General features: G+C 37.7%; 1 protein-coding gene and 1 long non-coding RNA gene across 4 annotated transcripts in view; one reads left to right on the top strand and one right to left on the bottom strand.

Moving 5' to 3' along the window:
* Positions 1–18,504, top strand: part of LOC111873073 (alanine--tRNA ligase, mitochondrial) — a 52,532-nt gene that overhangs the window by 7,156 nt on the left and 26,872 nt on the right. For all 3 annotated transcript variants that reach the window (XM_033754938.1, XM_023867460.2, XM_023867461.2), the window contains exons 5-15: positions 1,440–1,634; positions 2,409–2,553; positions 4,179–4,318; positions 4,408–4,555; positions 4,682–5,492; positions 6,610–6,821; positions 7,509–7,687; positions 8,805–9,024; positions 10,109–10,257; positions 13,011–13,203; positions 16,814–17,052. In XM_033754938.1, the coding sequence (XP_033610829.1) occupies positions 1,440–1,634; positions 2,409–2,553; positions 4,179–4,318; positions 4,408–4,555; positions 4,682–5,492; positions 6,610–6,821; positions 7,509–7,687; positions 8,805–9,024; positions 10,109–10,257; positions 13,011–13,203; positions 16,814–17,032 (2,611 nt within the window). In that variant the 3' untranslated portion in view covers positions 17,033–17,052. The remainder of the gene's footprint in view (positions 1–1,439; positions 1,635–2,408; positions 2,554–4,178; positions 4,319–4,407; positions 4,556–4,681; positions 5,493–6,609; positions 6,822–7,508; positions 7,688–8,804; positions 9,025–10,108; positions 10,258–13,010; positions 13,204–16,813; positions 17,053–18,504) is intronic.
* On the bottom strand, positions 53–967 carry LOC111873075. The gene is made up of 2 exons (XR_002844346.1): positions 789–967; positions 53–662 (listed from the first exon to the last, which is right to left on the bottom strand). It is a non-coding gene; the product is annotated as an uncharacterized LOC111873075 (long non-coding RNA).

Genomic DNA, 18,504 nt, shown 5'->3' with positions numbered 1-18,504 from the left:
AGTTAAGGTCTTCTTTGCTACTCTCTCTGGCTTTAGAACTTTTTTTGCCAAGTCCACAAAAAGGACTGAAGCATTGGATTCCCACCTTAGGAAAAGATTTCCTTCTATCGCACCTACTCGATGGCAGTACCATAGCCGACTTGCTGAAACTGTGCATGAATACAGAGAAGGAATTGAGAATCTTCTTGTGTCTATAATAGAGGAACCAGAAGAATGGGATGTAGAAACAATTTCTTCTGCACGCGGACTTCTCTCTCTTCTAAGGGATTTCGATTTCAATTTCATGCTGAAAATATTTTCTTCAATTTTTCCATATTCTGGCGCTCTTTTCAAAATCCTACAAACTAAGAGATCTGATATAGCTTTTTGCAATACCAAAATAGACGAATTTAAGCATCACATGCAAAGATTAAGGGGAGGATTTGACCACCTTTGGAGTGAAATGGAAAATGTCTTCGATTCAAATGGCCCAACTCGACCCAAAAGAATTCGCATTGACTCAATGAGTGGAGAAGAAAGAAAAAACTCCTATAAACGGCTGTTCTGTGAAATTATTGATGTCGTGTGTCAGAATGTCTCTGTTAGATTTTCGGAGAACGCTACGCTCCTCTTCTTGAGTCTTCTTGATGCCAGATACTTTCCCATGTATAGAACCTCATTTCCTGAAAAAGCATTTTCCTGTTTAAAAGAAAATTATGGTGCATTTTTTGACTTTGTTGCCTTAAAGAGTGAACTTTTAGTAATGTTTTCGGACCCAGATATGGCAAAAGATAGTGTGTATGACTTACATCAATATATGTATGCTCTTCAGTTATCATGCGTTTTCCCGCAAATCTTCAAATTATGTGAGCTAGTATTAACAATACCAGCGACAAGTGCTGCAGATGAACGCTCATTTTCAGCTCTGAAGAGATTAAAAAACTACTTAAGAAATTCGCAGAACCAGGATAGGTTGTCATCACTGGCTTTGATGAACATTGAAAAGTCCTTCCTAAACAAACTGCAGTCCAAACCCAGCTTTCTAGATGAGGTTATTGATCTGTTTGCCAAGAAAAACAGAAGAATCGAGCTGAATTATAAACAATAAAGTAAGCATTAATTATATGCCAGGTTCACAACCCTGTCATTTGATGGCTATAAAATTGTGTTGATAATTATGTGTTATTTTAATATATTAGCTTAAATATACAATACATATTAAACTATTAGCTGTTTTCTTTTAAATAGAAGATAGAAACTATAGGGTATGTAGAAAAAATTTATATACACATATATAAAGTTGCTTCCCTGCTTTCGGTAGTGATGCTACGCCACTGTTGCAGACCTATAGTAATGACATTGGACCTTTCAGTTCTGCTGTCAAAGTTAAAGATGAAAGGTACATACCTGTGGAAGTATGACCTCTTTTGGATAGTAATTTGTTGAATTTCATTCTGCAGTGTTTCACAAGATCGCATTCTGGCATTTGGTTCAAATGACAACTTCTGGGAAATGGGAGTTACTGGACCTTGTGGTCCATGTACTGAGATCCATGTAGATCATATTCCTGGCCGTCAGTTCGCTGCAGATAGAGTCAACAGAGGTCACAGTGACCTTACAGAGATATGGAATCTAGTCTTTATACAGTATAACAGGTAAGTTTAATTTGACATGTAAGAAAGTTGTTCATTTCTGGTAGACACTCCAGTGGTGACTCCATCGACTTTCTTATATTCCCTGGTGACATAAAAGTATCCATTTCTAACAGAGTGCTCACAGAGCAAGTTTCATTACCTTGTTTGATAAAATGACAATTAAAATGGTTGTTCATGGAGTGGCCTTACAGCTTGATACTATTCTTGAATCAGGTCAGGGGCTTTGTATCCTGTATGTTCTTTGTAAAATCCAGTCTTCCTCCTGGCAGTTGTCACTTCTCCTCCAAATCCTGCTCCATGTAGACCATTATCAGGATTTTTGGAGGCAGCAAGAATTGTTTCAGGTCAGACATTGGTAGTTTCTTATTTTGTGCTTGATGATGATGATGATGATGACAACGATGATGACGATGACAATGATGATGACGATGACGACAGCAAAACTGTAATAGGTAAATAAATTGCATAAAGAAACACCTTAGAAGCTTTTACTCCTGCACATAGATCAGTCAGCTTAGGCCATGACTTCTTCCTTCCAAATCATTTCCAACTTATCAGTCATCCTACCAGTCTAACTGCTGACAGTGTCATAAAATAACACACAAAAGGAAAAGCATGATAATGAAGTAGCTGAACATATCAGTAAGTTTAAATGATAATGAGTGTGATTCCCAGCATAGCTAGCAACATAGCTCCCATGCTGAGATATCTTTGCAAGATGAAAGTTTACATACATGGTTCCTGTTTGTTAATAATTTATCTTCATGTCACTAGGAGTGCAGATGGCAGATTAAAAGAGCTTCCTTGTCGATATGTTGACACTGGAATGGGACTGGAACGTCTTGTTGCAATTCTTCAAGGAAAGCAATCCAACTATGACACTGATTTGTTCCAACCTCTGTTCAAAGCTATTCATAAGGTCAGCATTGTTTGAAGTTATCTTTTGAAGAAATGTGAAACAAGCCTATGCATTCAGTGAAATATCAATGCAAACTGCTGAGTATTCCCACACATTCATTTAAACTCCTTGGGCCATGAAGGTGGAGTGTAGCAGTAGTGCTATAAACTTACATTTGGAGAGTTTCCAGAGTGAATCACTAGCCATCCTGTCTTAAGCATTTTATGATTATCCTCATTTATGTCAGGCAAATGCTGAATATTTTAACATAAAGCCACAACTGTCTCTTTCCAAAACTTCATGTATTTGCCATTCCTGTATCTTTCTATCTGTTATAATGTCCTAAGATTTCTGCTGTTAAAAAGCATTATTAATTTGCCTAAGAATCAGACAGTCTCTTTTGTGAAATGAAAAAAAAAAGTTGTAATGCCCTTTTTTTGACGTATTTCCCTGATTATTCGTGAAGCGAAATTAGAATATACAAAACTATAATTCTGCCTGTGGTTCTGTATGGTTGTGAAACTTGGTCTCTGACATCAAGGCAGGAACATAGATTGAGGGTATTTGAGACAGGAGGGTGGAGAAAACTGCATAATGAGAAGGTTCATAACTTGTACACTTCTCCAAGTATAATTAGAATGATCAAGTCAAGAAGGATGAGATGGGCAGGGCATGTAGTATGAATGGGGGCAAAGAGGAATGCATATAGGATATTGATGGGAAAGCCAGAAGGAAAGAGACCACAGGGAAGACCAAGACGTAGGTGGGTGGACAATATTAAAATGGATGTTAGAGAGATAAGATGGGGGATTGTATGGATTGGATTGGATTGATCTGGCTCAGGATAGGGATTAGTGGAGGGCTCTTGTGAACACGGTAATGAACTTTCGGGTTCCATAAAATGCTGGGAAGTTCTTGAATAGCTGCACAATTGGCAGCTTCTTAAGAAGAGCTCAACTCCGTGAGTGATAGTGATTTGTGAAGCTTGTTGGAGAAGCTTTTTAAACGTGAGAATTAAGTTTCTGCAATTATTGTCTTCTGGGATGTGACAGTGTGTAGTTTGGTAGATAGATTTCTCCTAAAATGTTACTATCTGTCTGCCAAACTACACTGTCGCATCCCATAAGATAGGAATTTTCATTTTTTAAACATGTATAAAGTATGGGCAAATATAAGTTCAGCCATATTTTGTGCTGTTAATAGAGATGTGAGATCACCTGAATTTTGAACTTTAATTGTTTAAAAGCTATTTCAAATTGCACTTCCCTTCCCTTATTAATGCCACTGGAGGACTCCAGAAAATATTACCAGTAATTTCATGTTAGAAAGCTTGCTTTGTTCCCATGAAATGTAGGTTGATTTTCAACAGACTGCATGTTATTATATCTCAGAAGGTAGATACTTCATAACCACTGCTTTGAGAACCTCAAATGCTACAAATCAGCACATATTTAGCTGCATCCCTATGTAGTATGATTTATCTGAGATATGTATTCTATCTCAGTATTTCTTCATAAGATCTCATATAGTATGAAGCCCTGTGTTCTGATTTAATTCATTTTGAACCTATAGTTTTGTCTGGAATATAGATTTTCTGAAGCCTAAGGGCCTTTTTATACATTTAATAATTGCTATATGATGTTCAGCTTTCTAGGAATGTTCCAGTGTATCGGGGACGATTTGAGGATGAGGATGAAATGGGGTTTGATACAGGATACAGAATACTGGCAGATCATGCCCGAATGATGACGGTTGCTTTAGCAGATGGCATGTTTCCTGATCAGAAGTGAGTATTTATTTGTTCTGTGTATGTATATGGCTTCTGAGGTGCATGTCAGTTCAGTATATATTTGTTCCTAAATCTTTCTTTTGCAGTTATAAACTACGCCGTGTTATGAGAAAAGCAATGTTGGTGTCACAACAGAAATTTGGAGTTGAAAGTGGGCTTATAACTGAATTGACAAATTATGTGGCAGATTCTCTAGGAGAAACATATCCAGAAATTAGAAATCGCCTGAAGCAGGTATGTTTCCTTTATTGGGAGTGTTGTAAAGGTGTCATAATGATGGACTGTAAAACCTTGTTAATTTGATATTGTTTCAAGGTGTGTTAATATAACTGTCAGTAAGAAATTTATTTTTGTTCTCAGGTTCAGTTGATTATCAATCATGAAGAAGAAGTACTCCGTTTGCTTCGATTAGAAGCTGTAGACAAGTGGCACAAAATACTCTCTGTGAAACCTGAGCTCTGTAATTTGGATATACTAGAGATGCCAGGTCTTATAGCAGGGTATCATGAACTTAAAGCATACATTTCACTGACAGGATCAGATACCACAAAAGCATCTACCATGCCATCTGCAGGAGCCAAGTTAGAAGAAAGTTATACAAATAAGTTGATGGAGGAAAATATAGAATTATGTGAAAACAACAAAGATTCACCTGGTGTAATGATACCAGCTAAATTAGCATTTAAATTGTATGATACTTATGGTTTGGAAGAGACTGTTATACAAGAACTGGCCAGAGTGGAAGGTTTCCAAATTGATGTGAATGGATTTAGGCATTTATTAAATGTGGCCAGAGCCCAGACAAAGGAGAGTTTTAGATCTGATGCAGAAAATGAACAGGTCCAGGAAATATTTAATCAGCTTGTAAAGCTTGGTCTGGATTTTACAGAAAACACTGAAAAATATAGTTATGTTAAAGAAAATGACAAATATGTATTCCCTTCCATGGAGTGTGAAGTGAAGGCTATAATTGTGAATGGGAAAGTAGTGCCAAAGATTGGGCAAGATACACACTGCAGTGTTATTTTAGACCGAAGTAATTTCTACCATAAAGCAGGTGGACAAGCCAGTGACACTGGGCAGTTAGTGACAAATGATGGAACACAATTCCATGTAACTGATGTGACTAATTCTGGAGGATATCTTCTGCATCATGGATATGTAACAAAAGGTACCATATAAATTGTTTATGATATAGCTTTTTCTAATCTTCTGTCTTCTCCCATAAGAGCTTCTCATATACATGTGTTGTTTTATCATTTTACACTTTAAAATTTGTATAACTTCCTTGTTATTGAATGAAATTATGTGAAAATTTCATAGACTGTTCTATACACTTGGGAAATCTGTTTGTTGCTGTTGGCAGTGATGGACTCAGTAAGAAGATGGCATCATATGTACAGTGGTTCAGAAAGTGTTATCAAAATGTTTTACTCTTCTGATAGTGTTAATTTAATGCTTGAAGCAGAAGTGTGCTTCATTGAAGAACCATGTGACATGGTTTAACAGTCTAGTAGATCATGTCTGCTGGTGGTGTGATACTAACACAAAACTCTCGACAACATTTTGTAACCTCAGCAACATAACCACCAGAAGGGTAATCGTTTTTTTTAAACACTTTCTAATCCATTGTATATGATGCTTTCTGCTTACTCAGTTCAGTATTACCAATGGCAACAGATCCCTCACATGTGTAGAATGTTCTATGAAAATTTCATAATGTTGAGACCTATAACAAAGAAGTTATACAAATTTTAAAATGGCAGATGATGCAAAGACATCTGTACCTATGCTCACTCATCCTTTGCTCTATATTATATAACTTCATTCACTTGGTTCCTCCATTATGTTTAGTCCTCCCAGTTGTTACTTAACATCATTTTTGATGCTCTGAAAGGAAGCATGCTGTTATCTGTGTATGACATAGCCTATAATACTTTGTCCACAGTTTCACAGATTTTTCATGTAGTGCTTTAACTGTAAATCTTGCATAATGTCATGATTATGTTCAAGTACAGAGAACTGGGAAGAATAGGGAAGGAGCTGAGTGTGGCCTGTTGCAAGGTATTAATTAGGCATGTGCAAATCTTTAAATTTGGAACTCAAATTGAGAGAGAGAGACAATATATATCTGTGTGTGTGAGTGAGTGAGAGAGAGATTTATGTTCTGTTTCAAGCTTCTTCTTGAATAGAGAAAGTCATTCCATGTACATGCCAAGTATTTTTCATTGACCTATTATGCTGTGGAGTCATGAAGTCATGAAAATAATATTCTACTAACATTTCAGGGAATGGTGTTTGTATTGGAGACACTGCAACAGTTGAAGTGAATGGAGACCATCGACTAGGCAAAATGAGGAACCATACTGCAACTCACCTGCTGAATGCTGCCCTTCATAAAACCCTTACTGTTACATGCCAGAAATCAAGCCGTGTGACAGAATCTAACCTTGTATTTGAGTTTTCTATATATGGAGAGACACTTAACATACAGAACATCGTAAGTTAATTTAATGTTGAGCTATAAGTAAGTGGACTTTGGATAATTAGGAAAATACCCATTTTGTCAGGAAGAGATATATTAAAAGTGTAATAAAGTATATTTTTGTCTGAATACATGGATATGTAAGAATGTGGCATGGACAGAAATTGATTCTGGCATTTGCCCTTGGGTATGGGGAATTTCTTTATTTCTTTCCATCTCTTCTCCCCACAGCATAGCACACCAGGATATTGTGATTTGGGTTGGCTGATTGGATTGGTTAAGCATGCCATATGGGCCGATTCCTTATATTTCCTGTACCTCTCGAATGGTTAGAGTTAAAGTTGAGGTACTGTCCAGTGCGGGTGCGTTTCCTGTAGACTTTGGAGGTTAGTGTCATCTCTTCCCTGCTGACCAGGACATCAAGAAAGGAAATTGCACTGCCTGATTCTGTTTCCATGGTGAACTGGATGGACTGTTAAGGTGGCTGAGGAAATCCTGTAACTGCTGTAACTGCCAAGCAACGCTTGTTCCATCTCATGATTGTTGCATAGCAACAGTACTACATGCTACATTATGACGCTGTTGCCTAGCAATGGGCATGTTTGCAGACCTGCTCCCTAGCAATGACTTTCTCTGCTGGCTTCACAGTTTTTGTCTTGAGTAAATATGCCACAATAACATGAATAATTCTTCTGAACCCAGGTGCAGCTGGAAGAGATGGTGCAGAAATGTGTGCAAGCAGCTATTCCTGTAAAACAGTACACTGTGTCAAGCAACCAATTCTTCTCCCTTGAGAATGTGACCCTTGTACCTGGAGAAGTGTACCCTGAGGAAGAAATACGCGTTATAGAAGTTGAAGCTGATGGGTTGCTTACATCAAGGTTAGTACGTAGCATGACTTTTTTCCTTGTTTGCAGCCATATTTTGAAACAGACACCAAAGGACAGAATTCGATATGATGACATTTGGTAAGATCAAATAGTAGAAGTAACCCAAGAGAGTTCTGTAGAATTAAGAATACAGCTGTATGTACTACAGTAGGATTCCTGTATGGGGACTAAAAGTGAAGTTGACAAATAAGTAATGAATAAGGAGACCGAAGTACAAGTAGAGAGATCAAATGAAGGAAGATGCTCAGAAGAAGGAAGTGAAAGGGCCTTGTTATTGGCAGAAATGTCAGTGAATAATTTTGGTAATCATTATGATCTCCAGTTTGTTGATTATGTTTCATCTATCCTGTCTACACACAGGTGACTTGTCTCACTGATGTACTCAATAGATATAAATTTTGAAAGTACTTCGTGTTAATGGCTGAAATCCCATTTTAAAGTCAATTACATGATAACTAACCAGGTTGGCAGAATAATAATGCATATCATGCTTCCTTGTAGTTGGACCCATCCTTCCTAGCATGACCATTTAAATACGGCCTGTGAAACACAAACATTAACCCATATATCATATGATGTATCAAAGCATCAAGAATTTACTAACACTGAACAAATGCGAGTAGGAGACAAAAAGGAAATGAGAACACTTTTGAGCACTAATGATGGAAACAGCAATTTACGTAGAAACGTTTCTGAGTTTTTAGGGCAGGTTCAGGTAATCTCTCAAAACATATGTGATACACAGTATTTAATATTAGAATTTCATTCATTCATCAATGGCTCTACAGCCTTGGGGCTCTGGCCTCGTCTTCAGTTTAATAATCTTTAATATTAGAATTAATAGCGTTAATATTTAACAAGAGGCCTGTAGCTAGAAGGCTTCCAGAAGAATAATGTGAGTAGTATGAATGATAATATAGTAAGAGCCATAATTTACAGTCATCAGGATAAAAGTTGGTGAGGCTTGTTTTACATTATGACCACTTCTACATAGCCAACACTTTCTTTGTAATAGTTCAGTCCTCATATCCTTGTATTGGCACAGTGAATGAATTAAATCATTGTCATCAGCATGTATTTTGTAATGTTGTTATTTAATTTATTATAGGGAGGCATGTTGTGGTACTCATGTATTGAATACGGGAGACATCAGGGACTTCTGTGTTGTGGGGTTGAAGACTGCAGGCAGTGGAGTCCTTAGTCTGAAAGCTGTTACAGGCGACTATGCCACATCAGCACGCCAGCATGGCCACCATATGGCTCAAGAAGTGGTGGCTCTTCATGCTGAAGTGGAGGGCTTCATTGGGTCTAAGATGTCTGCACACCAGGTCTCTGGGTTTTATGATATGATCTTTGGCATTTATTATGAAACTTTTATATACATTTGTACTGTTAACTGTTCATGTAAGGTCATTCTTACACATTTGTTGCTATATTCTGAGTATAAATAAGATGTTATGGTTCAGGGATTTTGGTTCCTTTATTTTCAAGAAGCGTCTGGGTTGAGTTCATCACTGGGAAGCAAGCAATCATGGTTTATGGCTTCTGTCAGTACCTCAGAGTACATTCTTGGATATTGTCTCAAAAGAGGCTCTTTGTGCTTACTCAGCTTTTGGTGATAATTCAGTCATTGCTCATTTAATTCCTGGCCCGTAAGCTAGCTCTCCTGATGACCGGTTCTCGTGCCTTCCAGGAAAATGTTGAGGTAGTACCTTTAAATAGCCATGACCACTTGTACATTCTATTTATATTGGTGTATATATGTCTTTTCCTAATGCATGCTTCATGTCCCATCCTTCTCACTTTCTTTTATTTAATCATCCTGATAATATTAGGCAATGACAAGAAGTTATTCAGTTCCTCATTATGCAGTTTTCTCATGCCCTTTGCTATTACTTTGTTTCAAGTATCTTCTTCAGCACCTTATTCTCATACAATCAGGTCATGCCATTTTAAGCAGGCTTCTTGTGATCATGGCATGGCTCATCCTCAGCCTGGAGACAGAGAAGATGGCCTCCAGGTAAAGAGAGTTGCTGTGAATACATTGAATAAGTAGTCACAGCCAGCCACAGAGTTTGAGTTTGATTCCTGAGGGGCAAGAGATTTTCCACTCCTCTACAGTGTCCAGACTGTCTCTAGGGTCCACCCACACACCTATTCAGTCAGTACTAGGGACTCTCCCTGGGGGTAAAGTGGCCCAGGACATGCAGCTGACCACTTACCTTCATCTAGTGCTGAGGTTAATAATGCATGGAGCTACACCTCATTTCCCCCATAAGTTTTTGTAGTGTGGTGCTTAATTAAGCACAGGGAGTTCTCCTTCCTGCTGCACTACAACCACCTGCCGCCTTGTTTGAATGCTCAAACAGTTCGTTACGAAGAAGATAATGAGATTGTTTTATTTGTCATCAGGCAGAGCAGTTGAATGTGAAGCTGCAGGAATTGAAGCAGAAGTTGGTTAGTGGTACCCAGAATCTGCCTTACACTGTTCGTTCTGAGGAACTTTTGAAGATCGAAAATATAAGCAAAAGGTTGAAAGAAAATGCCCGAGGCAGTCTCAGGTATGATGGTGCTTTTCAAATATTTTTATGAGTTAATTCAATTCATTATTATTTGTAGGCCTGTACTGTTGTTAATAATAATAAGGGATCATTAAACCTCACTAATAGTAATTTTTAATGAGACAGTTGTTGTCAACAACTGTTGACACAAGTTCTTCTGTAAGGTGCGAAGTGTGTATATACTAGTTCTGTGTACATCATGTAATGTAAATGCATTCATAGTCACTTAAGATTCACATAGTTCATAACTTTTATATGTTGATATGAAATATATTTATATTAAATTGGGATATTACATATATCAGACACTCGAGACACTGTGGTTGAGTAGTTATCATTCGTACTCTACATTCAAAGACTGGCATCAAGACTAGCTCTCTTTACTTTTTTTGTGGTTTCCCTCAGTCCCTTCAGGAGAAAGCTGACACAGCATCCTAAAAGAGATCATGACTACTTTCCTTCATGTCCTTTTAAATTTATCATTTACATCATCCTGTTATTGAGCAATTGATAAAGGAATGTTAAATAATCTAAGACAGTACATATTGAGGGAATTTGTGATTTAAGATTGTCTGATATTGTTAAGGCAGAGAAATCTAGAAGGTTGCATGAAGTTGAGATGGGTGAGGCAGAAAGGAAGGTAGAATTTTTGAGGGAAAGTCTGTTGAAAAGCAAGCACTCTTACTGAAAAATAAAAGCAAGAATGATATATTGGGATGGATTGTAGGGAAATGGTTGTGAGGGAGCAGAGATGGATGGACCTGGTTTAGGATCATATCCATTGGCTGACATTAGTATTAACAGTGTTGAAGCTTTGGATTCTACCACCAGACAGTTTGTTTGTTATGTTAAATATCACAGAACATGCAGAGCCCCATACTCATGAGGGATAAATTCCTAAAGTGATCATGAATAGTGGTAATTATGAAGAAAGGTCATGGACATATAAATATATGTATGTACCCTCTTAATGAATAATGTATTATTATTTTATTTCTTCTTAGCTTTTATGCTTATCCTTACATTGCTGACATAATTTATCTTTCTTTTGAGTGGCACAAGTATGCAAGAAATACAAATTCAGTACTAGCCTATGTAAGATATTGCCAGTACCACACCAAGGCTTGGAATGACCTGGACCATAATGTGCTAGGGGTGAATGCTCAGAAGCTGTGTGAAGCTCTTAAAGATGCACTCAGGAAAATTTTTGAGACAGAATATGTGATAATGTATGGTTGGGGCTTGGTCACATATGAGCAAAAATATGAACAGATAATTTGTTAATATGTAGGGATGACTGTAGTCTCAAAGTTTAAAATGATAATATGTGTGTGTGTGTGTTTATAAATACTGAATTACTCTGTAGGATATGAGGTTCTCCCAGCACTAGTTATGAAGAATTCTATCTCCTGGGATATAATGCTATGTAGTCCATTGAAAGTCAGCTGACATTTCAGAGGGACATAGCTTCCATCCTCAGGGTTGAGGAATAAGCCAAGCAAGAAACCAGCATGAACCTCTGCTTGCCTCCTGCCTCATGCTGGTTTCTTGCTTGGCTTGTTCCTCAGTACCCAAGATGGAAGCTACATGTTCCTCTGAAACATCAATTGACTTTCAACAGACTACATAGCATTATATTCCAGAAGACAGAACTTTTCATTGATTTATTCATTTGTGCTGAGTATCAGTAGTAATGCCATTACCTGTCTGCAGACCCCATTATTTGAAGTTCAGAGTAGATTATATTTGTATAAATATTGGCTCATTATAAAACTTCACACATTTACTGTTGGGTATTTAAACTCTGTTGTTAATCACATGAATAAAAGTATTGTGATTAGGTAAATAAAAGATCCAGTAGACTAATGTTAAAAATGAATCTATATTTCACTCAGGTTGCTTATTGCGACCCATGTACATTTTGTAGAAGTTTGGTGACAAATTGGAGAAAACAAAATATTTTGGAAAGTAGTAGTGATGTCATGAACTTCTGTTGGCATTTAAACTGCTAAGACTAGATAAGTCACATCTGTCATTAGGAACACTGTATTGTAGCAAAGTATGCATTATTTCATGGTTCCCCCCTCATGTGTCAGTGGCTGTTAAAATCAGGTATTGTAGATACCAGTCTACTGTTGCCGAGCTAATTATGCCACAAATTAAACTCGTCATAAATTATTTTTTCTTATATTTTGTTAAATATTCACTCTAAACAATTGTTCAAATAATATCTGTAGATTTCACTGGTGTGTATATTTTATGTCATTTATCAACTTTTTGTACTGTAAGTAATATTTTTAGCAAATTGATAAAGTTAAATCTGCGAGACAACTTTTAATATAGTGCCCCCAACCCCGTACCAGATTTAATCAGTATTTGTTAAATAGTTTCAGAAATGATGTTTATGGATAAATGGACAGTCATAATCTCGCCTGTATGTATGATGTGTAATAATCTATTCAGATATGCAGACATGTAGTAATTTCCAGTGTCACAAGACTGCTGTGACCTTTCCTCGAAATGTCCAAGTTTAATTTTTCTGGTATTTTTTATTGCTAGTGGGATTGGACTAAGTCCCTTGTACTGTGGCCACTTCTGGCCTATTGTACCAGCCCCAAATAATAGGTGAAGGTGATTGTGGAGCAATTGGTGGAATGAAGATGCTGTACTCCTTTTTACACTGTCTTCTGGTGGAGACAAGCCAAGCTACACTACATCAGAGCTAATATAGCAGGAATCTTTATCTCTCACAGAGATGCACTGGAAACAGAAATGCAGACCCTGTTGGCAACCAACCAGTCATCATTTCTCGTCCATTTTCTACAGTGCTCTTCAACAACAGACACTGTTCCTCTCCAGAAGGCTACCAGGATGTGCCCTCATATTCCTGTGCTGCTGCTGGCTCACAGTGAAGGCCTTATCAAAGCAAGGTGTTGTGTTCCTGAGGTATGTCACAGTCTTTTGTTCACATTTATTTAAGGAAATGTTCTCACCAGGTATATCTGGAGCCATGATAGCTTAGTCAGTAAACTAAATTAAATTACACTGCACTTACATGAATTATACTGCATACTTATGGGATAATTTAGTCAGTATAGCGACTGGCTATGGGCTGCATGGCCGAGGGGTTGGGGTTTGAGTCCTGGTAGAGGCAAGATTTTTCTCCTCTTCACAACATCCAGATGGGTTCTGGGGTCCCCCCAGCCTCCTATATAGTGGGTACAGCAGCTGGGGCATGAAGCTGGCTACTTCTCTCAAACTGGTGCTGGCATAGCGCCTAATTAGTTAAGCACAGAGATAACGTTTTCTCTTATTCCTATGTTTTATTTGATTTTTAAAAATATTACTAGTATTATGGTACCAGTGTTGCAATATACAGGGTGTCCCAGGAGGAATGTGCCAAACTTCGGGAGGGTGTTCCTTATGTTAAAGTATGCCGATATAACCCAAAACACCTATGTCCAAAGTTGAACGGTTACGGAGATAATGGCCCGAGAAGTGTCAAACTTTGACCGGGGTTACACACTTGTTGATTACAAAATACATATTAAAACTGGCAGGAATATGTGGATTCTGTAATGTTAATAATGTACGTAACATCAAACCAACTTGTGAGTGACGGAAAGCCATAAAATTGAAGTACAAAATACTCGCTCGCCATGTCATAATTGTCCTTAGGTTTCCAAGCAGTATACATAACACATGACTGGCGAGCGATGACGTAACGTGCTGACTGCGCGTTCTGGTATGAGCCAACTACATAAGCACGGCTAGGGAGTATCATCGCACTCAAGGACAAACATAGATAAGGGCTCTCAGCTGAGAGGTACAGCGAGGTACAGTGCTTGGACCTGCCAGAAGACCACACTTTTCTTGGGCCATTATCTCCGTAACCGTTCAACTTTGGACATAGGTGTTTTGGGTTATATCGGCATACTTCAACATAAGGAACACCCTCCCGAAGTTTGGCACATTCCTCCTGGGACACCCTGTATATCAGGATAATGCAAGCAGCCCAGGTACATTACAGACTACAAGTTAAGCACACAGCCAGTATGCAACTGCAGAAATGTTATCCCTTGCATACAGAATGAAGATCTCACAATATCTGTAGCTTCGGCAATTTCATATGGAAGTCTGTTTGTATGAGGGTGAGCCAGAAGGCTTGCCATTCATGAGTGTGCATGGAACCTCCCTGTTGTAGTGACTGTTTTGACCTTCAGTGTTCAGTTGGCCTTCACCACTAGTGACATCATCATGGCTGTTGTGCTTACCACATGCACCAAAGAAGAGCAGCATACAGTAATTTAATTTGTGTAAGTTGAGATGTAAGATATGTGGAATTTATCAGAGAGTATAATCATAATATGGTCACAGTGCTTTGGCACAGCAGAGGATGTATGAATGGCAATATTATATTTAAGCATCCTGTTGCACTCCATACGATAAATGATATAAACTCCGTCTCAAGTGCAAACAATATATTTTGTGTCTTTGATCTTGCTCCCTACACTACATGTTTCGGCCTCAGACGGCCATCATCAGGTGTATAACACTCACGTCGCTGTCACACTGCACCCAGTTCAAAATTTAACATCTACAACACTCTAGTAAAACAACAAATAGTGGCCTACTTCAGATATGTCGATGACATATTAATAATATATGATGAAAAAATAACAAACATAGAACATACACTCAAAGAAATCAATGAATTGCAACAAAATATAAAGTTCACCATTGAAAGAGAACAACAAGAATCAATTGACTTTCTAGATATAACAATATATCGCAATGAAGATAGTTCGCAATTCACAATATATAGGAAACCCACACAAACAGACATAATACCTAACAGTTCGTGCCATCCATTCGAGCACAAATTGTCGGGTATTAATTACCTAATAATTGGACTCAACACATACCCAATAACGGAAAAAGGAAAACAAATAGAGAAGAACATTATTAAAAACATACTACAGAACAATGGATACGACACAAACATAATCAAAAGATTAAATCAGACAACACGAAAACAAAAATCAAACACACATGACAACGAACAACATAAAACAAAGTGGGCCATATTTACATATAGTACAAAAGAAGTGAGAAAAATTACAAAACTTTTCAAAGACACACAGATAAAAGTAGCATTCCGCACACGAAACACAATAGAAAATATACTCAAACAAAAACCACAAATAGATAAATACAATAAAAGTGGCATATACCAAATGAAATGTGTAGATTGCCCATTGAAATACATTGGGCAAACGGGCAGAACATTTAACACTAGATATAAAGAACATATACATGATATTAGAAATAATGATAGCAATTCCGGGTACTCAAACCACATACTAAATACAGGACATGCATACGGAACAATAACAGAGGTAATGGAAGTTGTAACAACGGGAAAGAAGGGCAGACATTTGAATACATTAGAGAAATACCATATATATAAAATAAGTAAGAAAGGCCTACACATGAATGATACACACATAGAAACACACAATCCCATATTTCAAACGATACACGAAATCTATACAGACTAACGGTACCTTCCTCTCCCCACTACCCATTCCCCCCTACACTCACAAACATAAAACTCAGCACACAGTACATCAGACAGCACACGTAGTAAAGAATAGCAGCGGCACGCACACAGAAAGACTACACAGGGTAAGTACAAATAACAATATACACACATAAGAAAACACCACATACATAAGATAGTAATACAAATATATTTGTATATTACAGATAACACCTATACAGTGTGGAAACAAGAACTAGCCGCTGCAGCACTTCAAACACAGGGCGAATAACCCTAACAATTTTAAAATTTTAAAATTTGGACAAGAATTTAAAGGTTTAAAATTAGAACTAAAGATTTTATTATGGTGCTATTACAATAAACTCAAAATTAACGTGTGTGAAGTAATCTATGGGTGGACAGCTATCAACGAAGTAGAAGTTGATAATGACAGGGAGAGTGTTGTAGATGTTAAATTTTGAACTGGGTGCAGTGTGACAGCGACGTGAGTGTTATACACCTGATGATGGCCGTCTGAGGCCGAAACATGTAGTGTAGGGAGCAAGATCAAAGACACAAAATATATTGTTTGCACTTGAGACGGAGTTTATATCATTTATGTATGAATGAATTTATATGTTAAGAACTGGCCAAACAAGTGTCACTGACAGAGAATAATCAGAGTGCCTGTGCATGTTGACTGTACAAGGTGGGTGTCAAAACTACTCATGGAGCAGCAGGGGCATAAGCATTTGCATATCCCAAGTTGCTTTTTGAACTGATATCATGAGGAAGCTAATACCTTCTTGAGTCGCATTGTCACTGGTGACAGAATATGGATCCATCATCATGAAAATATGTAATGGAAACACCCAATATCCCTTGTCAAAGAGAAATTCAGATCTCAACCAACAGGAAGAAAAACTGTGCTCACATTTTTCTGCAATTCACAGGTACCAGTGCATTGCACTGTAGTTGGAAAAGTGGTGTGCTGTTATGTGATGATTGTTACAGGCTCTGGTGTCACGCAATTTCAGTGCTCAGCTTTGGATGCAGTCTGTGCTGCAAGTGCTCAGAGCTCAGGGGGCAGCTCCAAGAGGCCAGAACCCATGTCTTGTGTTCTATATGAAAGGCAAGAAGTTACCACCAGCTGATTTCAAAACTTTGGTGAAGGATGCTCTTCACAGTGCTTCAGAGTTTGCTAAACTCCATCTTGGACCAGCTAAGACATAAGCTCTGTCCTCAAGTACACAGTAGGTATACATTTTCATGTGTGAATTCATTCATAGCAATATTTTCACCTGATCTTTGTCTGTAGTATTCACAGTATGTTAAGAGCAGTGTAGATCTTGATTTGCAAGAAGTAAAAAAAGTGTTGTGTTATGTACTAACAAAAACCTTTCAGTATCCCCCCAAAATTGGAAAAAGATGGTGAAAGTATACTGTACACACTTAACAGGTGCATATGGTGCATATGGCAGAAGGAATTAAATTGCAGTCATGATTTAAAAAAAATATATATGCATGCAGTGTACGATTTATGATGAGATGAAATATCCAAAGTGATGAAATGCAATTTCGGCTTACCATGCCAATGTATATTATCAGTATTTACAGAATAGGTTATACACTGAAACAAAAGGCTTTGTATGTGAGCTACTACATAATTTATGTTCATGCAGTGTGTGAATCAGTCAAGTTTGGAGCTCAATCACTGTGGTCCCCTAACCATGCCCCACCATAGCGTTTTGTATTTCAGCACATCAGACTCATTGAGAGATTGCCTTAGTGGGGGATCTTTTAGAGACACCCCCCATTAAGGCACAATAGTTCATATATGTCTATAGCTTTTCTTCTGATCAGTAATTATGAACCTGATACAGTGGAAGTTTAATGATTTCTGTATGATTCCCTGACCTACACACTCTAAACCAGTATCAATACCCAGCTATCATCTGTCTTCAGCAAATACACCCCAGTTCCTCCCATTCATTAAACCTCCATGGTTATATGGCCCACCATTACGACCATGTTGATAAGGACAGGGCCAATGAAGGTATTCACAAATTTAGTAGATTTATACAAATAACAGTAACTTTCATAAGTTTAAAGATGCTTTTCTCTCAATGCAGTATCTTAAACTATTACAAAAATATGTTGATTTTAAGAAAAGGAGATGAAGACACAAAATACCTGACATGTCAGATTTGAGGTTTTCATGGTGGTGAGTATGAAGAATACCATCTTCTGGGATGTCGTGCTATATAGATCTTGTGTGAACTGAGATTTTGGAGGAACGTCAGTTCACACAAGATCTACATGGCACCACATCCTAGAAGACGGCATTCTTCAAAATACTAGACAGTTTAATTGCAACCAGCTACAGCATTAAAGATTTATCTTCATCTGGCTACCATGAATAGCCATGTATTTGCACCATCTTTAAATGAATAGCAAAGGCAAAAAGCAAAGTTATCCTTGTACTTAACTAATTAAGCACTACTCCATGAAGTTGTATGGAGGAGAGGATGCATACGTCCACATTCAAAGGGTTAGCATAATTTTTAATTCTTTTACTCCAAACTATTATTGCCATGACTGATGACAGAATACCAAAACAGATTCCACAGTATAAACCAAAAGGAAACCAGGACAAGGGAAGACACTGGAAAAGATGGAATATGTAAGTGAAACCAGAAGAGGCT

The sequence above is a fragment of the Cryptotermes secundus genome, unplaced genomic scaffold, assembly GCF_002891405.2.
Source record: "Cryptotermes secundus unplaced genomic scaffold, Csec_1.0 scaffold120, whole genome shotgun sequence".
NCBI lineage: Eukaryota > Metazoa > Arthropoda > Insecta > Blattodea > Kalotermitidae > Cryptotermes > Cryptotermes secundus.
This window is presented reverse-complemented; position numbering and strand designations above follow the sequence as displayed.